The sequence below is a fragment of the Aedes aegypti genome, chromosome 1 (assembly GCF_002204515.2).
Source record: "Aedes aegypti strain LVP_AGWG chromosome 1, AaegL5.0 Primary Assembly, whole genome shotgun sequence".
Taxonomy (NCBI): Eukaryota; Metazoa; Arthropoda; class Insecta; order Diptera; family Culicidae; genus Aedes; species Aedes aegypti.
The window spans coordinates 34382995-34407095 of record NC_035107.1 but is presented as its reverse complement, the minus strand read 5'-3'; the positions used below and the strand labels follow the sequence as shown (position 1 = coordinate 34407095).

Below are 24101 nucleotides of genomic sequence, written 5' to 3'. Positions count from 1 at the left end.
TTCTATCTTTCTTATCTTATCTCAGCTGTTCAACTGATTGTTCATTTGTATCAATGGTTTTAGACCAAATAAATGAAAGAAAAAATGCTATTTTACAACTCGAAGATATGCAGAAGAATCATTCAGGTAGCAAATAAGCGTTAAAAATATCCTATTTGATAATTTGTTTTTAAAACTAGTTAAGCTGAAGGGCTGGCTCTGTTCCAGTAGGAACGTAACGTGAGGAAAAAGAAGAACAAGAAGAAGAATAAGTGTAACGGTAGCATTGAAATTCGACATGCTGAGTGCTAACAAGGTGAAAACTCATTCTACTACTTAAAACCAAGATGGCGTCAAAATCCAAGATGGCCGCCAGATTTTTTCACTCAAATCAATACTCCTATTCTTCATCTGTCTCAAATAATACACCAACGATTGAAAACTTTTTTCTTTGTTGTACAAAAAAATATGTTTGCATTGATTGCACTCGTCATATACGTCAAAATAGTAAAACATGATTTAGAAAATCGTTCATATCATAGGGTAAATACCTTTGCTCACCTAGTTTCTGTAGCCTATCTTACGCAATTTTTGCTCAGCTTTCTGATGGTGATCTCAGAATTCAAAACTAGCGGTGCGCTAATGGTGAAAAATCGATTTTTCTAACAAAATTCAAGATGGCGGCAAAATTCAAAATGGCCGCCAATTTTTTTTCAATTTTAATTGAAAGATATATTCTTTCTCTATACGATGCCACTAAGTTTGCTTAGTGTTCCAAGCGAAATATGCGACATATCCCGTGAAGAAATACCCAAGATTTATCAAAAAATGGGCTTTTTCGCAAACTGTTCAGCTAGCTGGCGTACGAGGGGTCCACCAATTTGAGAAAACAGAAAGGACCACCCTTAAGTTTTATCGGAAACTAGCGATCAGTGACATAAAATAGGAATTCTAACGATGGGTGCCGATGGCGGCCTGGTTTCAGCGAGAATTGCTCATTGGAAGGTCTCGAGTTCGAATCCAGTATCCAGACGATTTTTACATATGGTTGTTATATCATGAAAATTGTGTACACTACATTTGAAGCGCCTGGAAAAATATTGTTTTGTTTTTAATTTGTTTCTAACTAATTATTTTTGGACCAGTCATATAAAAGCTGAACTTAATGCTTGTAAAACGTTTTAAAAACTGAAAAATTCAAAGTTTCTCCAAATTTGTGTGAACAACGCTGAACAAAGGTTGGCCATGAAAATTATTAAAATGTTATTAAACATGATGTTGAATAAATCTGCCATAATGGTGTATGTTAAATGAGTGAATGTTAGTTGGTAGGTCCCCCTCTCGGCACGGTCATTTCGGTATCGTCCTGGGCCGTGCCGATTACGACAATGAAGGAAGACGCCTATTCACCGAAACCATTCCAGCAATGCCCGCTGGATGCAGCCAATCCGCCTTTTCACCAATCCCGAGCAGCCTCGCTGCGAGTTTCTGGCCACACGGTAGTGCAGGAGCAGCCGTGTGGGCCAACGCGAAGAAGGAGTATTCGGTAGCTGCAGCAGTGAGTACAGTATGTCTCAATTAATCTCGCTTACACGCCACACAAAATGTCATACCCACACCCACATGTCACACAAGGCCCAATAAATGTTAGAATTGTGAATATTCTTTGGTTTTCATACGTTGTTCGCGAAGCCCCTCCGATTACCCAGTAAAATGCCGACCCTGCGACCGGGAGTTTACCGGGAGTGGTTGGAAGCCATGAGCTCCCAAGGGAGTCCTCGGGGGGTTATAATTGGCGATCGACGTAAAATTCGTGAAAGGTAATCGGAGGATCGCGTAGAGTATGAAAACCAGAGGATTTTCCAACGGGACGTGGCAGGGATTCGTGCTTAGCACGAATGTCTGAAACCACACGTTAAAAGCGAACCCCATTAGGATTTTTAAAAGTTCGATTGGTTTACATTTACAAAAAAGAGGTCCTGAACGAGAGGACATCTTCTTCGTTCAAACTTTTTAATTTATTCGTGATCGTCTTATTGAAATTTGATTTTAAAATCATAATTTTACTACATACCATGAATACTCAATCCTGTGATCAAGCTTCAATAGCAGCTTACCTGTGATATTTTACCAAATTATTCAAAAACAGCACACTTATACTTACCTGTCACTAATTGACAGATAGATTGACATATTTCTTTCAAAATCTATTGCATTATTTTGCCCAGACCAGAAGGGTCTTGCGGCGTTAAAACTATACTAAATTGCTTTTATTTCATTGTATAGAGTTACCATAAACGTTTTGGAATCGACAGTAGATGTATAGGCAGGAAACCGGGAGTCATCCGTTTTGGTCCTCGGAACTCAGTGCGTAGATTCCACCCAACTCCCACCGCTGGAATCACTACCAACGAGCGAAGAAATTGTTGCGGTATCATTCTGTAATGAAAAAAGAAAGCATTATTAGTAATGTAAACGTTGTCATTCAAATTTTCGTGGAAAATTTATGGGACAATTTTCCACTTGTAGGAGAATAACACTCATTTGGCTTTGATTGTGGATCAATGAATGATCACAATCAATGGTTTCGATGAATGGAATCGGGGAGTTAGACCAGCACTCATGATGGTAAGACTGCTAAACAAACCTCCACTAGTCAACCAAAGTTGACCCATTAGCCAATTTTGCGTTCACTGATTGTGATCGATAACGTTTTAATTTGATTGTAAAGTGCACTTTCATTACTCACCTGCAGTGCATCTCGTTTATTCAAGATGGCTTGCATGGTAATCCTGGGAGTTTGTGGGTTTTCTGCAGGCAAATCTTCGGCGTGAAGATCATTGCACTGGCAGCAAAACAGCCCGACTGTCTTGGAGATCATCCCATCTCCGACACCAATACACCTACAAGAAAAAAAAGATCGAATCATGTTCGATATGTTTAATCGATTTATTACTTACCCTACTCTTTGGATGAAAATTTGGCCGCTTTTCGTCGAAAACATGATCAGTGATCAATTCCAACACATATCTGCATGATCATGTAAACATATATTACGGTTCTTTTGAAAATTTTCCGTTCTGCGGTAGCCGCCAAGTTCTACCGCAGCTGTCAAAGTTCTACCGCAGGTTTGAAAATCATTGAATCATTAAACGAAACCATAATCAAAGTATGCTAGTAGAGTCCAAAGTTTGTAATAACAACAGAAAACAACAGTCATTTGCGTGGTTTCCAAGGTATCATCGCTGCCGATCGAGAATGCTTTGTGAAAATCAGTAATGTGACAGCTGCAGTAGCTCTCTGTTCAACCGTAGAACGGAAAGCAGTCTTCAAAGAGCATCCTTCTACTCCAGGATTCAAACAAGCACACTTTGAATAAATCCCAACAAGTGGGATCGTTTCGAATCCTGATTTTTCAATCTCAGTGAGCGTAATTTTGCTAGGGATTCAATCCCAGGATTGAATCCTTACTCATGAAATGTCATCATTTTATCTCTGTAAGGGAGATGTTTGTTTAAATTTAATGTGGAGTTCTGACAGTTACCCATCTTTTTGCGAACGCTCATGGCCGCCACAAGTGAGCACTCTTCCTGCTAGGAATCAAACGATCTGATATTTGGCTTTGGTTGTTTGAAAACCAAAAGTTTGATGATCGATCCTAAACGACCCAGACCCATCCAGAAAAAGAGCTTACTTGTGGCGGCCATCGACGCTCTTTAAAAACTTAATTGGTCTTGTTTTTATTACTTTTATGAAGTGATAAAAAGGTATTCCTACTAGTTTCTAGATTCTGCTAATTTGAAAAGGTTGAAATGCCTCAGAATCTATGAACTTCTGGGGGTTTTAGTCTTGAGTCTGGCTTTCAAGTTAAGTAAGGGAATAAGATACAATGCTTCAACGTCATTCTTTACAAAATTGTTTAATAATAATAATTTTATTTTTGACATATTCCATTTATTACTTAATATTTTTGGTTACGAATTTTTCAGCGATTAGCACATCTTTCTTAAGGATTCCAACTGCATTCTTGAAAAATATTAGAGTCAGTTTTATTTAAATTCCTGAATAAATGACCTTTGCAAACAGCAAGTTGCTTGGAAGGAAGAGCAAACGATCTAATGCATCCCGTAAGTCTCCGAGCAACGATTCGCTATTTCATTTCAACTATTGATCCATTGTTAATCATAAACACAGGCCCATGACAACCATATATCGATACACAGTGTTTTTCGTAGCCAGGATGTCCCGGGCGATAAATGAATATCGCCTACTGTCAGTTGTGACAACTGTGAAAATAAAGACCATTGCTTTGTTTAATTGTTTGTTATGGTTTGATTATCAATTTTTGATATTGTTAAATCAGCTAATAAAGTGCCAAAAAGTTGAAGCACATTCAACATTTCGATGGTTTTGGAAGGAGAGCAAACATTAAAAGGCATCCTGCAAGCCTCGAAGCAAGCAATCAGTGATTTGATTGCGACACTTGCTCGAGTATGGATCATAAACATTAAACAAAACTTTGCATTCTGATTGCACTCTCGATTCAAATTACCCGAAAATGAGTAAACACATGGAGATGTTGACTACGCTAAAAGTCGTCGCGTGCCATGGGCCTGCATAAACATAAAACAAAACAACACGTTATGATTACACTCTTGATCCAATCTACTCAAAAATGAGTAATTTACATAAAGATGTTGACTACGCTTTAAATGATCCCGTGCCATGGGCCTACATTGATCATGCCGATATGTCGTGATGATTGATCGTTTACCGATGAATGACGTTTCGCGATCTGTCACTGATGATCAATCGAGTGACAGTTTGCCCGCCGATGAATCCCGGCTGCACGAGGGTTACACCGAAGCAAAAGATCGAAAATGATCTGAATGTATAAAATAGAAATATTGCGTAGTTCCCACCTTATTGGACCCCGCACTTCAGAAGTGCGGGCGGGTTCATAAGTGCGGAAACGTCAAACCCTTTGTTTTCGCCGTTAGCGGGCAAGAAAAGGTTGCAGTGAATCGGTTTCGCGCCAACGAAAGTTTTAGCAAAAGCATGTGCTCTCAGCAGGGTTGCTACACAGCAAAAAAAGTTGTTGAATATTACATCGAAACTGCTGCAACCAAGTCATTCTCTCGGTTGTGTAATATTACACAGCCCGACGTACACGCGGGCTATTGGTGTAATAAATGCGACCGATGTAATTTTTCCGATGTAATAGATGCAACGTACCGTCAAACGGGGTAACTTGCAACAATTTTCAACTTCAAAGCTATATGGACGAAAAAATTGAGGATTCAGATGAGACAAAAACCATCTGGTACCCTAATCGCTACGTAAAGAATATCACGTGGTATTAATTTTATCAGTATTTAGTTTTCTGGAATCAGGAGAGACGAAAAATATGCATTTTTAATGCTACCCCTGATGTGGGGTAACATGCAACACATAATGGTACCTGAAGTACACTATTAAAAATTTATCCTAAATTGTGTTATTATGGTCATTTAATAATTGTCTACAGTAAAAGCATGACAATTATCAGAAACAGGCTGCTTTTCTCTTAGAAAAATAATTATTATCGATTGTATTATGAGTATTGAATCAATTTGATTGAAAGCCTAATTGGCATTGCATAGGGTGTCCACACTGGAAAATTCAAGCATATTATAAGTCTTGACAGTTATTGGAAAGCCATCAAAACGTTTTATTGAAACTTTTTTACAAATACAATGGTATTTTAGGCTTTACTTCATATAACTTATTTTTTAGACATATTTAAATCAAAGCAACGTATAACATATTGATATGTAAAATTGGTTTGACATAACTTTCATCATATTTCATGCAGAGTTCCCAATGACTGATCTGTAAGTTAATTTTTTTGTAGATTTTATAAATTATTCTTTATTTTCATGAAAAAAATAAGACTAAATCTAATAATAATACGATTGATTTAAATTTTACAAAAACTAATACAAACAGTGTATTGAATTGATTGATGTACAAACATTTTAATGTTACTGTACAAATATATGTTCAATTTTGCCTTCTCATGTGTTTTCGATGACAAACGGCAGGAAATATCAAACAATTGAGATCAAAATTGCTGTTGCAAGTTACCCCACAAGGGTAGTCAAAAACGTTTTTGAATTTTTATAGTGTTTAAGAAAAAAAATATCAAAACTTTTATGTTGTCAATTTGTACACTACTAAGTACTGTATCTGATAGCAGATGCCTCGAATGACATATTTCTACCGTTTGTGTGGTACGAAGAACGTTTTTCAAGATTAGTTTTATACTATCCAAATTTTAATATGATTTTCACCTCCAGCAAACTCACCAAAAAAGAAACGATACCCAAACCCTTGTCAAAACCTTCTGTTGTATACCTAAGGTCAATAAACGGCGGAATAAATCATAATAATTCAACTCAATGCTGAACGAAACGACTATTCGGTTACATGTCGAAGTGTTGCAAGTTTCACCCCTGTTGCAAGATACCCCGTTTGACGGTACCCAATACGATGTAATCGATGCGATGTAATATAGAAACTGTGTAATCCATGCTATTTCAGAGAAACCCCGATCACAAATCAGCAAAATCAATGGTTGATTAAATTGCTTTCTAATCCTTTTCCGCTCTTAAATCGAATATATGATGTGAATTCGAGTTTTAATTATATTGAATTATCGAGTGTAATATTTTTGAAATTGATGAAAGCAATTTATTCAACCATTGAAAAGAATTTGATGGTGAGAAGATATGATATGTTTAAAAATACAAGAACAAAAACAAAATGAAGTTTAAATTATTTATTTATTTTTTATTATTATTATAGTTATTACATAATGGCTGGGAGGCTCCAGGCTCGGCTTTAGATGACAAATTTAAGGAACCGCAGTAGGACCTTTCAGAACCTGAAGGCACTTGAGGCGGTGTTTGAATTCTCTCAGCAAACAGAGCTCGTTCGAGTTTTTCGTCCCGATCTAAAAAAAGAAAAGAAAATTTAGGATTTTAGTATTTTAGTATTATAGTATATACTTTACAGGAACATCAGTTTCCAAGATTTTAAATTCTTTCTTTGTTTTTGGGGAATTCATATATGCACTGATTGCTACAAACCCACCTGCAAGAAAATAGCCCTGAAATTTTGACAAATTTTGGCCCTTGAGAATTTTAGGTTAATTTGCTCTTGCTTGAAAAGTATTTCAGGAATTCCATCAAAAATTCTACTACAGGTTCAAGTTCCGCAAAAAAATATATTTAGTTTAATGAATTGGAAATTTGCACAATAATTATTGAAATAATTTTATACACTTTTGTTTTGTTATCCAACGAAACTAGTGATACAATTGTAGAACCAGAAACGAATAGACACATAGTAGTCGGGTTCAAATTGGTACCCAAGTTGTACAGATCGCAGTACACTTTTCATGGCATTCTAATTTTTCTCCATTACCTTATGTGCCATAACATTTTGGGCAACTCCATAGAACATGGAGGTTTTTATTTCATCTTTGATAGAACTATTGACTAATCAATCAAATCAGTACCGTTAAGTTACCAGTCACCGTGCGGCCTCCATTCACCGTGCACATATACAAATTGCTACAGAATATTCATACAATATTCACAAATGATGCTTTTGTAAGCAAAATAAGATAAAACTGATGAAATGAAGTACTTTTTGTCACAAAGCATTTTGAAAAACCTAGTTTATGTAATCAAAATCATGTGAATTCTGTTTGATAATGAGATTTTTCAACACTCATCGTATGAGCAATGAGATTTTATGAAAATTAGATATTTTATTGTGTCTTAGTCGAAACCCAAATGCACGGTGAATGGAACCTTTTCCATACATATATATGGTTCCTATTACCATGTATTAGTGTAAAAGGCATGACATTATTCGGTAATATTAGGTTTATTGTTGTGTCGTGGTTTAACTACTTCATATTAAGTTTTTAAGTGAATATGGAATGGTTTGGACAATACAGTCAAACCTACTATAACGATTTTAGTGAAAAAATAATTATTTAGCCAATTTTTAAACTGTTTATGTTTTATTGTAAATGATGATTTGAATACTCTTAAAAATGAGTGCGCACACTACTAGCAACATAGTTGCTCTATCAACAACGTTTCTTTCAAATACGAAATAAAATCATGACGAAAGCTGTACGCACGGTAAATGGTAACATAGAACGGTACGAGGCGACCTTAACATGACATTTTCAAACATAATTTTTAAGTATTTTTTTTTTGTTATGCATCACTAGTTTTAGATTTTTCCCTGAATTATGATATAATTGCACGCTACGTAGTGGTATTCTAGTACGCTTCAAATAATTTGGAAAAGTTATACAATTTTTTTTAAATGCACGGTGAATTGTAGCTTGACGGTATTTATAATAAAAAAGAGTAATTAAAAAAATATATATTTTAGAATTTTTGGCACAAAAAAACAAACAAACCAATTTTTACATAAAAAAGTGCAATTGTGATATATTAAGTAAAGGTAGCGGATGGGCATACGTTTTTTTTTTTTTTAATTTGGCATGTTTTTTATCAAATGCGCGGAATCAGGCAATGCGCTGAATTAGGACTTCAAGAATCCCATAAAGCTCTTTAAGGATACAGAACTTCTCAAACAGGTCATGGAATCTTTGAAGTCTATTTTTGATTTTCCACAACATTTGTGGAAATCCTGTTTGATATTTTTCAAATATTCTTAAATCATCTTAATGTTTATTTTTTCTTTATATTTAAGACTGGTTTGCTGCTGACAAAGATAGTAATCGCCTATTTCGATGCGTGAAAATTGTTTTCTTGAGCTAAACAGCATACTTAGCTTTATTTGGATAAAATATTACAATACTATTTATGCTCAGAAAATGTAGAAACTTATTTTTTTAATTTCAACAACAATCCAAAAATACAGATACTGATATGACCCAAACACATATACCCCTTTAAATCAGCGAAATGAGAACTTACTTCCACCAATTTCTCTAGAAATCACTTAAGGAGCTCCTTTCTAAATTTGTTCTACCAATTCTCATGAACTCAGAGCCGAAAATTTAGAAACAAAATGTTGAGACGGGGTTGGTGGTCTGATGGCTACCGCTTCTGCTTCATATGCAGTAGGTCATGGGTTCAATCCCAGGCCCGTCCTTTTCCTCGTACTTTGTAGTTGTATATCTCTCACTTGCTTCTATCTTCCATTCTAAATATATCACACTCAAACTATTCGTTCATAGCAAACGCTAGAACCAGAGACGGACAAGAAACCGTTTCCCTAACGCTTCCTACTTCCACGCGCACGCCTTTCTTACGCCTGATACATAGGCAGTCTGCTAACCACAAAAGCAAACCTCTCTGCCATGCCTTTCCCCCAATCCATATACACTTCCGCATGAACTGGCGTGGATGCAGTGGAATATACGGTCTACGTGGGAGCCAGTTCAATGCATCATCAATTCCTCCCCCTTCCCCTCATTGGTCTGCATTTTGACGTCGCAGGTGCCATTGTTGCCTAAAAATAGAAGATCACCAGCACTTATATACTGAGGATGCCTGTTAGTCCCAAGCAGTCATTCGGTTGGTTCCTTGTGTAAGTGCAGCTGATCTGGCGATACTGGAGTGCATCCACGGGCGGCCAATCAAGCTCAAGCTTCAGAGCCGAAAATTTAGAAACAAAATGTTGGTATGAGACGACAAGAAAACTGAAAAAAATTCGGCTGAGCCGCCTTGAATAGCACATTTTACTATTAATAAAATATTATTCACCCCCATAACATATATATATATATATATATATATATATATATATATATATATATATATATATATATATATATATATATATATATATATATATATATATATATATATATATATATATATATATATATATATATATATATATATATATATATATATATATATATATATATATATATATATATATATATATATATATATATCGGAAAATTACAGTTGCCTCCATATTTTGTAAAGATAAATATCAGGCAATGTTTGCAACAGGTGTGAAAGCAACAAATAGAGTCTCATTTTTGTAGATGGCAGTATGGATGACAGTATAGCTACAAGTTTGATAGTTATCTTTAGATTATAGAGAACTTTTTCTCAAGGAATCTTGAAAATGATCAATAAGAAGTAGACCGCTTTGCAAGTACGACACAAATTCAAGCGGTACTATTATTTAAGAATATTGGTGTAATGTTATTTTAAAACATCTAAAATAATATTTTTTTTTTTTAGTTTTTCCTAGTTGTATTTTAGAAAAAAAAAAACATTCGAAGTGTAGACTAGACGGGGTTATATTGGAATAATGGGTCTCTCACAAAGACCATTTATTATTTAACCGAACTTCAGATAATTGCATCTTTATAACTACTCGTATTTGCAATAAAGTTTTACGTTTCAATTTCAAATATTCTATGTTTTAGAGTAAACTTCAATGAGTATCACTCACATATTATAATATAAGAGAGCTCTTAAACACTTGATCATCTGATTTTTATTATGATTAGTTATCGTTCGAATTGAACACTCTTCTTAGTTTCTTAGTAAGCATATAACCTTAATTATTTTGAACCTTGTTTCTCAAGAGAAAAAAATAATTTCAATTGAAATTCGGACTAAAATTATTTGCAAAAACTATTTGCTGATTAACCCTCTAATACCCAAATTTTTATTTTCGATCTAAATATCATTTTTAGTTATCTAAAATCGTTCTAACCACGTTTTGGGCAATGATTTATTTTTATTCGCAAATCTATGAATTTTGGTTTTTGATTTTTATAATTTTTATTTTTGAACATCCCTATCCTTTTTCATTTTTTCTTGAAGCCTCTTCTAGTTACTGATTTTTGGCAACAATAAAAATTCAAGTTTTCACGATACTTTTAAAAATAATAAATTTCAAATATTTTTCTGACAATATTTTTATTTTCCGTGTAATTAACGGAAACACAGGTTTGGAATTATTTTAATACCACCAAGCCCTTCTTCTGTTATAGGTTAATAGTAGAAAAATATAAAAGGTACGATTTTTTATATTACACGTTAAATAAACCCCAGGCATTTGTAGGTTATATAAGAATACAATTTTTCAAACAATTTTCAAAAATACAAAAAAGTTTCAAAAGTCATAAAAAACTTTTCTCATATGCGTGTTATGAGTCAAGGTTTAAGCCAAAAATAAAATCATTTTGATTTCCGAGCTACGAAAAAATACACAAAATTCCAAAGTGTACCCCGTCTAAAGGCGGGGTTGGGTATAAGAGGGTTAATATTTGTTAAGACCTTAACAAAAGATTATTCACATATTTTTTCTTGCGCACAAACCATCACAAACTCATATCAATGAGTTAAATTGTGTGTATTTTCAAACAAGTTTAAACCGTATAAGGAATCCATAAATTAAATAAATTTATCATAACTTGTTTGATAAACAAAGTTAAAGCGTTACAAAGTTACCGGAGCAAACATTGATCAGATTTTGAATCTTAAATATTGTATTTCTTAAATTAAACATGGTATCTCTAATATTTTTCAAACAAGTGTTGTTTGAATCAAATTGGTACTATAGAAAGTTTTTTGCATTCTAGAGGACGGGAACATGTTAAAAATGTTTTGGGTTAGAAATAAATGTTGATTTTTTTGTAACTATTAAGTTCTCTATTTCAAAGATTTCTATTTTACATTTTTTTACAACAAGCTTTGGTATCTTAGCTTTCGATTGTAGTTGATAGATTGCATTAAGATCGTTTTGAAAAGATTTATATTTTTTATACAATAGAAAATCGGTTTACTGTTTTGGTGTAACTTTGATAAAGGGTGTGAAAACACATGAAAATCCACAACTAAACTACTGTATGACGTCATTGCAATTGGCACTGAATGGACCTGCTTTGCCCCTGTTCACAGTTAATCAGCACACGTTTTCTCGTTATATTTTGTATGGAGAAAGGCATCTAACGTCAAATTTCTCGTAAATGGAAGCGTTAATCGAAAACATATTTGGTAGACGTGATAGTCATTATCATCACGTACAACCAGCATCAAATATTTTTTTTCGTAAATAGTTTCCAATTTTGAGAAATAATTCGTTAGTAGCATTTCGCCATACAAATATTTTCCGCATTGCCTCTTAGCGATTTTTCGTGCATAGACACTAGTGCATGTGCGTTACTATGTGGCGAGTAGCGAATCAGGGCATGCATGTAACCATTTGGAGAATGTTATAAAGAACGTCGAATACATTTTGAGCAATAACATACATAATTTATAAAAAAAAAACATCTTCAAAAATATTAAACTTAAAATAAATATGCAAAACATTACTTTTGATCTAAATGAGTTTGTACATCATTAAATTTGAGAATGACAAATAATCGATTCCCATTTTTTTTTCACAAAAAAATCAACAGAAATGAATCGATTTTTGAATTCAAATAGGTAAGGACTGTTCATTTTATGAAGTGGACACTTTTTCTATGCTATATCTTTTTAATTAACTGATAAAATCGTAATTCGTTTTCTGTTTCTCGTTCAACTATTATTACACAATGCTACGAAAATATAAAATCCTACAAAATGCTTTTGGTTTGAAAACTAAATAGTTTCTCCAAAAACTCATAAGAAAAACTATTCATCAAAGTTAAGCATCATTTTTCGCATAACAAATATTCTTATTTGTGTGTTGGTATCCTGTACTATTCTAATATAGGTAAAGCTTAAAAATCAATGACCATTCTCACTAAATCGCTCTAGGGGTTTATCCTTCATAGCCAAATTTGATGGAAACCCAGGCGCAGCGGACACGGTTACACTACCGTTCGACCGGATAATATCCGTCCCGGGGTTCGCGTGATAAACAGCAAAGAAAGATTACACGGGATGTAAGTTTTTAAACAACTTTACTTTCTTGCGGACTAGTACGGACTACAATAATAATAAACATTAATATCACACATTTACAATTATGCTACGTCAAACTTCTACATACACATACATATTCAGACACAATGTCATCGTTAACTGTCATCATCATCCAAGGTACTGACACATCTCAATGATTGCTCATCTTACCAGGGGGCTGTCACTACTCTACTCCAACACTCCTCCTTAGTACAGCCCACTGCTCTTCACCTGACTCCTCCTGGATTAAAAATCTACTGCACAAGGTAGTACACACCATCCTTCTTAACACCAACAGCTATTACAGTTTCAGCATCCATAATATGGCAATCCTTCGGACCAAACTTGACATAATAACCTTCATCAGTGATCCGGCTCACTGATAGCACATTCGCTGACAGTCCAGGTACAAACAACAACTCTCTCACTTTTATATCAACGGATTCACCTCCTAATCCGCGACCAACAATTTTTCCTTGACCACTTCCTTTTGCTGTTACTGTTCTTCCATCTGCCAAGGACACTTCTTCAGCACAAGGATTCCACCAACCCAAGCTCGCCGTAGAACTGGTCATGTGCTTTGAACTACCTGTATCGATAATCCACTTTTCGTCGACAGACTCATCACTTTTAGTCGTTATCGTAAAACACACCCCTCTATCACTTCTACTGCCTGAATCCGGATGCTGAACCGCCATCGACTTCTCTTGATCCTGCTGTCTCTTCACTTTTGTTCTTTCTTTTAGGTAGGCAGGACAGTACCACTGAATATGACCTTCTTTCTCACAGTAGTAGCATTTTCGAGAAATTCTCCGATTTTCTGGCAACACTGACGTCTTCATTACTTGTTCTTCACTCGTTTCTTGTCTTCGGTCTACACACCTTCTCCGCCATTCATCCAGAAGCTTCCCCTTCACATAGTCTAATTTGAGATCCTCTTCTGGACGACCTTCAAGAGCGATAACAAGCGGATTGTAGGATTCCGGCAAACTCGACAAAAGAATCGCTACAACCAAATGCTCCTTCAACGACTCTCCCATCCGTTGCAAGCGGTGGACCAACTCCGTAGCTTTCACTAAATGATCGGACATGCTTCCGTTTTCATCAAGTCGCATTGAACACAGTCGACGTAGAACATGGATCTTGTTCGACAACAATCCTCGCTCATGATAGCCCTTGAGCTTCTCCCACATCTCATTAGCACTCACAGCATCCAAAATGTGGCTCAACTGGCTATCTTCCAAAGCCAATCCAATCATCGCTCGAGCTTTCTCATCTTTTCTCGTCCACGCTGATGTTATATCCACTGACTCTGGTTTGGTATCTTTAACAGTCGACCACAAGTCTTCTCTCATCAGCATCAGCTCCATCCGGAATCTCCATGTTCCCCAGTTCGATTCATTAAGCCGATCGAATACAATTTTTGCCTCACTCATTTTCGGTCACTTTTTAACTTTTTCGTTTCGTCTCAAAAAACCTTCCTTATGGACCACTGTGCAACGTTCTTTCTTATTCCACAACAAACTACTTCTTTTTATCAACACCACAATAATCCAATACTAGTCCATGTAGTTGTCCAGACAAACAAAACACAACAAAACGCACAATCCAAGAAACAAAATGGAACAACTACGTAAAGTTTCCGCACAACTATTGGCGCAACAGCAAATCTCGCTCCTCCTCGAACATAAAACAATCACAAATGTCCGTACTAATCCGTAGACGACACTTTTTCCAACATAACTTTCTGCAGTTGCATCATCCGGGATAAAAGAGACGATTCCTCAGATCGTCGATAAAACGCACAACAAACAATATCGCTTCTCGCTACAAACACTTTTTCATCCCACTTTCTTCGCGCATTCTGAGCCCATTACCTGATGGAAACCCAGGCGCAGCGGACACGGTTACACTACCGTTCGACCGGATAATATCCGTCCCGGGGTTCGCGTGATAAACAGCAAAGAAAGATTACACGGGATGTAAGTTTTTAAACAACTTTACTTTCTTGCGGACTAGTACGGACTACAATAATAATAAACATTAATATCACACATTTACAATTATGCTACGTCAAACTTCTACATACACATACATATTCAGACACAATGTCATCGTTAACTGTCATCATCATCCAAGGTACTGACACATCTCAATGATTGCTCATCTTACCAGGGGGCTGTCACTACTCTACTCCAACAAAATTTGCTGATATACCATCCTTTTACTCCAAGAAAAAAAAACATTGAAGCGAAAAGCGTGTTGAAAATTAGTTTAGATTATTAAAGAAACAATAATTGTATAAATGAGAGCCAAATCGGGAGTTTTATCCGCGTTCTTGAGTGTAAATTTTACTCTTTATGGACGTTTTCACATACATACAATCTCATACTTTCAAAATCATTTACGCATATTTTTAGATCTACACAATTTACTGTCTAAGAACAGTATTTTTTTATGAATTGCTTCTGGAATTCCTCCAAAATTTATATATGAGGGGGTTAGAATTATAGTGACAAAAAACTGCAAACATGTGTTTTAAGTTTTCTCAACAATTTTTCATTCCATATATTTAAATTGAATGGAAGAAAAAAAAACATTTTCATTTTGCAGCGTTTGGTGGGGCAATAAGAGCGCAAGTCAATCCAAAGCCGATGATAGGAGGGGTAATGGCTGAATAGTCTATGCTGACCACGCAAACGCCATGGGAGAGGGAAAACAGGATGAGGTTGGGTGTTAGGTAAATGGCATTGACACATCAATGCTGATAATGCTTCAAAATATAATGAGTTTGTAGGCCATCAATGGAATTGATTATTTTGAAACCTACGAGCTAAGTAATTTAATGTTGAAATAATATTTTGAACACATGAACAAGAAAAATCAATATTAAAAAAATGAATAAATAAATTTATGAAAACAACTGATCGAAACAAATAAATTCAAAAATTATCTTAGAATAGCAGCATGAAAATTGTGAAATAAAAACATCTACTTATGTCAAAAAACAAGTAGTAAAGCAACTAATGAAAGTTTAAACTATTTATTAAAACTGAGTGTATTAAAGTTTTGTTGAACTTGCTTCAAAAGTTCACAATGGATTTACTACAAGAAATGAAAGTTTTGTTTGGGATTCTTCCAAGATTTCCCTATTGAAATACTTTCAGATGTTCCTAGAAATTGCTATGGGGATTTTTTGACTGATTTTAAAGTTTCTTTATTTTTTGTAATTGCTGCTGTAGTTCCTACTGGGATTCCTCTACAAAAATAAATTGCTTCCTAAGGAAATCAAACATTTCTTTCAGAAATTGCTCCTGGAATTCGTTCAGCTTTAAGAATTTCAACGTTTGAATTGTGAATTTTGGCTGATGGTGGCCATAAGAATTTAGACCAGAAATTGTCTAATTTATTGAGGAATTTCTGGAAGAATTTTCAATAGATTTCCTAAAATAATCCCTGGAGGATTTTTTAAGCTTTTCATGGCAGAAACCTATTAAACTTCTAAGGAACTTCGTTATGTAAATAGGGGGAAAATAACTGAAAAAATCGGCTTAGGAACTCCTGAAGAATATCATATACGAAAATTGGAGGAAGAATAATCCTTAGGAAAATGTTTAAAAGTAATATCTGTGGAAATTACTAAAAGTAGCGTATAAATGTTTAAATATTACTCGGAGCAACCCTTGATGAATAACTCGAAGAATTGCTGAAGGAAAGCTTGAAGAATGTTTGAAGAACCTGTTGAATAGTTATATGGCTTCCCATTCGGTTTTTCAGGAATTTCTTTACTTTTCTTGAGCAAAACAACATACTTAGCTTTAAGCTAACTAAAACAAAATATTTAACTTAATCAAGCTGATTCATTATCTGCTACTACCTTTCTTTAATGTGTTTAATTTATAGGAAAATACTCAAGGAGTCTCAATTTAGAATTAATAATTTCTTGCAAATATTTTGTGAAAATTCTCAACTTTTTCCTATTAACATTAACATATTAAAAACATAATTTCTAATGAAGTTTTAAAATTTTACAGTATAATTCGAAGAATTCAGGACTAAGTTAAAAATCCGGACGAAATACCAAAGATCTTTGGCAGAAGTCTGTTTTTTAGTTGGACTAAAAGGGTAAAGGCCACACTGGATACGCCCACGTATTTAACTGACCGAAAGTTCCTGCCTGGATTAACAGACATTATAGGTTACAGCCACCGAATAAAGATAATAATAATAATATTCATTTAAAGTTTTATCAATGCGAGGAGTTTGCTAAAAAAAAACTGATATGAAACTCAAAAGAAAATGCCAAACATCTGTTATGTTATCCTGAAATGAATTCTATGATAACTATTATTATCTCACATTTTTTTATGGGAAGTAGCTTGATTTTCTCTATCGATTCCTCAGAAATATTTCAAGATGTATGTTTTTTCTTCCTTTTTTTCCAGAAGTTTATCGTTAATTCAGGGCTGGTAGCAAAAATTGGTACCGAAAAAAGTTATTTTAGTGACCAGATTTGAGAAAAAAGTGACTAAAAAGTGACTTTCCATTCTCGAAAAAGTGACTAAAAGTGACTTGAAAATCCAACCGAAATCAGTATTTCAATTCTAATATACTGTTTTACGATCAATATCCAATAGATTGGGAATATTCAATATGATCTTCTGCAGGTAGTAAGTCTAGTTGAGTACCATATTTGGAAATGTTTATTGTACTTCCAAAATTTTAAGATATTCCCAACAATTTTTCAAACAGAAAAGTTTACTTTTACATAAATATTCCTTTTATAGCAAATTTTCAATCTTTTCAAAATGTTGTGTCTAAGTATCACCAAAGTATTTTATTTTGTAAATTTCAAAACGATTTGGAACATTTGAAAAAATAAAATTTTTGTCGTTTCACATTTCCATCCAAACTCTCCTACCTAATAAGGTTAATATTTTATGTAACCAGATCAAGACTACGGAAAATGTTATACTTGGGCATTAATCAATATTTCAAATAAAAATGATGATAGAAGATCGAATATGATTGAAATACTTAAAACCGCGTCCTTCAAACGCCGACTTAAAAAGAACAAATGGTTGATATAAGTGACATTGGAATTTTCCATCAGTAAGTTTAATGGGAGGTACGTTTGGCTGAATGGACATTTAGCATAAAGACGATAGGTTTAACAGGCTGTTCTTTTGAGTTATTCTTTTAAAGTAGTTAATAGCACTAATCTTCTAATATTTCAATCAAAATTACTTGGACACTTTCATGATTCACTTGACATTGGGGGTTATAGTTGGTCGAATTGGAATAAAAAATACTTCAATACCGCGCATATTATTGTCAAATATAAACTCTGTGGCTTTCAAAAACCTCCTGCCGAAGTGAATCAAAAAAAACCAAGAAGAGGACGCCCCACATTTCTTTGAAGAATGCATGCAAGATTTCATGAACGATTCAATGAAAACGATAAATTGACGATAAATTAATAGTCGAAAAACACGAGTCTTTTTTACGTCGTTTTTAAAAACAACTCGGTTTTACGCCGTTTTTTGAAACAACGCGTTTTTTTTACGCGGGACGTCGACCGACGTAAAAAAAACCTTAGGATATGCTCTAGCTTAGATCTATCCACCCATTTTTAAAGGTATGGTTTGCAAATAAAGTCTATCCTAGGATGCATGATAAGTTTTTACTCTCAAATAGAACATTAAATAATTATTCTTTGTTATTAATATCTGCGATAAAATAACTTAAATATAATCATTTTTTTTATTTACATGATGCAATGGCGTAGCCAGAAATTATTTGTAGGAATATTAGGAGTCTTGAGAAGAAAATAGAAAAATACACTAAAAATAACCTTCTTAAAACACTCTTTTTTACCTACGTTCAAAACAGCTAAACTGTTCATATTGTTTATTGTAATACTAAATTATCTCAAATGCATGTGCATAAAAACTGAACACTAAGAATGTAAAAAACATACTCCGGATAATCGAGTCACCGAATAATCGAATCTCCGGATATTCGAGTCCGACCTGCATTACAAGTTACGTGGAACTCAATGAAAGATTAACTTTTTTACAATTTTTTTTCACATGGAAACCATGAACCACTATTTTGATACCGACAAGAAGATGTTCTGGTGATGACCTAACTTAAAACTTAGCCTAAATTAAAAAAAGGCCGGTGCATTATTTTCTCCCGAAAATTTAGCTCAAAATAGTTGAAAAAAGTGACTTTTTGACGTAAAAAGTGACTTTAGTTGAAATAGCTTCAAAAAAGAGACTTTAAAGTGACTGGCCTCAAAAAAGTGACCAAGTCACTAAAAAGTGACTCGCTACCAGCCTTGTAAGAGTGGCTACGGATCGTTCTGGTTTGCAAAATGCAAACTGATCGTCGCCAACAGTATTAATGTCCACTTCGAATAGATTAATTATTTGAAATGGGCATCAATGCTATCAACGACGCGTCTATGCCATATAAATTATGACGCGGCTTTAAGCAAAAATGCCAAAATTTGATACCACCACTACAGGTTACACCTTTGGTTTCCATCTAATGGGCTAATAGTTTATGCCCTCCCATCGCGGCAAGGTCGCATAAGCAATGAGAGGGATATTATCCTAGCAATTTTTACAATTAGATTGATTGGATTTCTTCAAGGAAATTAGCAAAAAAAAAACAAATCTTCAAATAAAAGAAGGAAAGTTCAGGAATATTCCCTGTATATTTTTCAAAGCATTCCTTCTCGTTTTGATCAAGGAATTACCATTTCAGGTAAAAAAAATATAATGGTTTTTGCAAGAATTTCTTCAGTCATTACTCTGGGATTCCATCTGAGATTTGTCCAAGAATTGTATCTAGAAATTATCCCTGGAGTTATTTTCGAGATTTCTAAAAAAGTTTATCAAAAGTTATATAGACATTTCCCTAATTTGTCCTCAAGAAATTAACCAGAAGCACAAACAAACAAACAAAGTTTATCTAAAACATCTAGCATTGGTTTCTCCTATCAATAAATCCTACGTTTTTATTATAAAGTATTTTTTTCTCAAAATTTCTTTCGAGGATACATTACAAAAAGTTCGGATTAGTTTTTTAGGACTTCATCCAATTCTTCATTCGAATTTTATATATATAATTATAGTTTATAATATCTCTCGGAAAATTACCAACAAATTTTCTGCAGCATCAAAAGGAAATTTCTCAAGACTATCTACCTTAGATTCCATAAATTTTGCAAGGGATATTCTTAGGAAAAATCCGCGATAAATCTGTGTTCGTCCTGAAAGAATTATTGCCGCAGCATTTTTATAAAAAAAAACCTAAAGAAACTTAAAGACGGATTTTCTTGGATTTTTTTAGAAAATGTTTGTAGAAATCTTTAGATAAAATTGAAGATAAATTGGAGGAATCTTTTAAATTATTCTTGAGAAATTTCAGACGGAATCCTCAATACACCCGATTCTGTTTTTGCACGGATTTTTTTTTTACACGGCCGTGCAAAAAAAGTGTCCATACATTTTTTTCCACCAAAACCTTATTTTTGCATGAAACGTCGAGAAACGGTGTTACTTTTTTTGCACGGTTTTTGAAATTTTGAACTGAAAACTTTTTTTGCACGGTACGCATCCCCCGTGTAAAAACAGAATCGGGTGTACTGCGAAAAACAACTTTATGAATGCTTGTAATAATTCGAAAATTATTTTTGGAAGATATGTTGGTTCGGAATCTATCTTAGGAAACCTTGAAGTAGGTAACAGCTAGGACAGGACTTGTCAGGTACTAGTGCAAATTTGAAACCATTTGCCTGTCAAAAAAGACCACTTCTGATTGGTCGTTTTGGCAAAGGCCTACTTTCACATCGTTAAGTTGGATTGCAACAGGGCACTTTGTTGCTAGCCTGGCCGTGTTGCTAGTTCATAAGTTAGAGTTTTTAATTGAAAGTTTGAAAATGTTTCATGAAATCTTTTTGCTACAAATTAATCTATATTCGATGTTTGGTTTACCGCATGTGCTCCTACAATACTAAAATAAATCAAAAATACTTGATTGAGTGCAGTTTAATAGAAATTGTATCAATTTTCTCTAAAAATATCGCCGGTTTTGAATCTAACCTATTTTAAAAATGAAGCTAGCATTCGCTATTGCGCTAAATGAATGAAGCATGCAAGAAACAACCAAATTGTGAGCCTTGATACTTGAATTTGTTCAACTGATTTGCTTAAAAAGGATACTGGTAGCACTGGCAATTGTATCATCAAGGTTATCGATTGAAAAACAACGGGGCAGTCCTTGTTGAGCTGTCACGTCCTGTCCTAGGGTAACAGTATAAACTTATGTTAGACTTTCAACCGGGAGCTGGTTCGTCTCTGTATAAACTTGTTATATCTAGTGTAATAAGCTACCAAGGTCGTTAATGGACATGTACTCAGAAAAGAAAATGAACCAAGACGGTGTTTCGACGACTTTCGTGAATGAAGCGACCTTAAAAGTCGCTCAGTAGTTTAATTTCTCATCATTATTAATTCAGGTACACGAAGTACCGATGGTACACGATAGCCCACTCTTTACCGCGCCATTAGAAAAAGTATATACAGTATTAATATAAATAGTTACCTGCAAAAATCTTTAGGACTTTTACGAAGCTCTATTAAACCAACTAAGGTCTGTTTCTCCCTCTCATTACATCCTGGCTGTAACTGATAACCGGACGTCGTAAATCGAACCTCCAGTTCCAGCAAGTCCTCCAGCTCTAGCTCCAGTTGATTCTCTTCAATCACGAAATGGTCATCATCGTAATTTTCCTCGCCATCCGATTGACTGTCAAGCGCAAAACTCAAGACGATCGAAGCGCCATCTCCGTTTTGACATATGAACTATGTTGGAGGGGATCTTTGTTTATTTCGTACCAAGTGCATATCAGTAGTGAAAAGTATTTTCATTTTTATTAACGAATTACGGAGATAACATCGATAATGCAGCAATCAGGTAATGATAAAAAACATGTTTTATCGATTAGTTCAAACATTCTTTGTTTGTATGTAGTTTTCACCCATATATTTGAGATCCGGATTCAAATCGTGAATAAGAGGTTATGAATTATACTTTCAGATTTGAAAAAGTGCGCCCCGGATGTCGAGCTTGAAGTAACCATAGTGGATATTCTGGATTATGTGGGCGAATCTGTGCGCCCGATCAAAGAAGGTTATGCTGTATATGCCGCAAATCATGTAATCTGCATCGGGTACCGCCAGCAAGATGCAGTAAATACGGAAGTCACTGGTTACGTGACTCAGACCTCGCATCCTGGATTGGCTCCACATGAAGTGTTCTTGAAGCTGCAACAGGACATTTCTAAATGGACACTGAAATGTTCTTGCAAAGCTGGAACAGCTAAATGCAAGCATATTGTTGCATGTTTGCTCCATATAGAGAAGTAAGTACCGTTGTGGGATACAATTAAAACGCCTTCATATAACTAATCAATTTCAAATCCTTAACAGACACCCAAAACTCGAATACCTTTCATGTACAGACGTGAAACAAGCATGGGGTATGACCAAATCGAGGAAACCGGTGCCTTGGAGGGCAAAGCGAATCAAGGACCTATGCTGCGTGACTCAACCATATGGCCTTCCTTGCTCTGTTTCAAACAGTCAAACCGAGGAGGAAATTTTGTCCACGTCGTTCAACCGAATTTTATCAGGTAAAAACAAATGTAGTAAATTACTCAAAATGTATACTGATATCATCTAAATGTGTTTCAGTTTCGAAACAATCAGCAATCTTCAAACATATTGAAGGGCGTTTTTTGAACGAGCTCAAAACGTATCCTAATCGAGCCTTGCAGAATTCAGTTGAAGGTGACGAATTGAATATCTACATCACTGAAGAAGAACTCACACGATGCCTGAACCTGAACTTGTCCAAAATTTATGTTCAGGATTGTAATATGAGTTCATTCGAACAATCGGAATATTATAAAAATTACGTTAATGTTGATATCACTAAGGTAATAAGAATTGCATTGGAAACACGTGACCAATCAACCAATGACTGGAAAATTCACCGTACCAAGAGAATTACGGCAAGTTCGGCTTACAAATTATTCACCTATCTTAAAAATAAAAACCCAGATTGGGGTAAAAAAATTGAGCAATATTGGGATATAAAAGGAATAAATGTTAAAGCCACTAAGTATGGAAAGGACACCGAACAACTTGCATATGACTGCTACAAGAAAAATCGTAATCCTCTTGTGAAAAAATGTGGCTTGGTGGTTCACCCCAATGAGTGTTGGATAGCTGGCTCTCCAGATGGCGTCGACGTTTATTCTCAGGTGCTGCTTGAAATCAAATGTCCAGGCAACGAAGAAATGTCGTTAGCGGACCTCTTGGACTCTGCTGCTGTTAGACGATATATCAAAAATTCTACCACATCAGATATTAAATTGTCCGAGCAGCATATGTACTATTGTCAAATTCAGATAAACATGTGGATATTGAATTGTATTACATGCGACTTCATCATATACTCTAAAAAAGATGATGATTTTATAGTAATCGAAGTTCCGTTTGACAAAAGCTTCACACAAAATATGATAAATGAATTGAAAAAACTGTACTTTAACCGTATGCTGTCACAATTAGTTAAGAATAATGTTTAAATTATGCTGAGAGTAAATATGGTTTGTTTTGCGAATAACTTATTTCTAAAATAAAGAAATCATCAACTAATGGAAATCTTTATTAAGTTTCAGTATTTATAGTGATGGTAAAGAATACAATTGACAATTATATATGTTTATAATGTATATTTTTTATGACAAGGACCTAACCAGGATTGATCTTCTTGGCATACTTTCCTATTTATCTCAAATTCGGTGTAAATATTTCGCTCACTTCTTGATTTTATTTGGTTCTTCACTTGGTTTATGTTTAATTATTCAAATTTTTACAGTATTATTCCCAGTAATACATACATACAGAGCTGGTAGGCAAATATCTCTATTCTTAATGAGGACTCTAAAGTAACTTTTCTCCTCGGTGCAAAAATAACTTCTCCTTGGTGCAAAATTATAGAAACTCTAGAGGTACGCATCTCTCATGTGATAAAAGTAAACAGACCCTTAAGGGACTTTTTTCAGATGTAGTAGGTTCCCGG

The 24101-nt window shown here is 34.6% G+C and overlaps 1 protein-coding gene across 1 annotated transcript; it reads left to right on the top strand.

Annotated features, from left to right (window-relative positions):
- Positions 1–22137: 22137 nt before the first annotated feature.
- LOC110674854 lies at positions 22138–23887 on the top strand. Its single transcript, XM_021839367.1, has 3 exons — positions 22138–22374; positions 22442–22644; positions 22706–23887. The coding sequence occupies exons 2-3, from the start codon at positions 22494–22496 to the stop codon at positions 23602–23604; spliced, it is 1050 nt and encodes a 349-aa protein (XP_021695059.1). The 5' UTR covers positions 22138–22374; positions 22442–22493; the 3' UTR covers positions 23605–23887.
- The last annotated feature ends 214 nt before the right edge of the window (positions 23888–24101 follow it).

Bases quoted from the DNA above. Each gene is read 5' to 3' on its own strand.
- LOC110674854 (XM_021839367.1), top strand. From the start codon at position 22,494: ATGACCAAATCGAGGAAACCGGTGCCTTGGAGGGCAAAGCGAATCAAG. The intron at 22,645-22,705 runs GTAAAAACAAAT...AATGTGTTTCAG, and splicing joins GTTCAACCGAATTTTATCAG to TTTCGAAACAATCAGCAATC.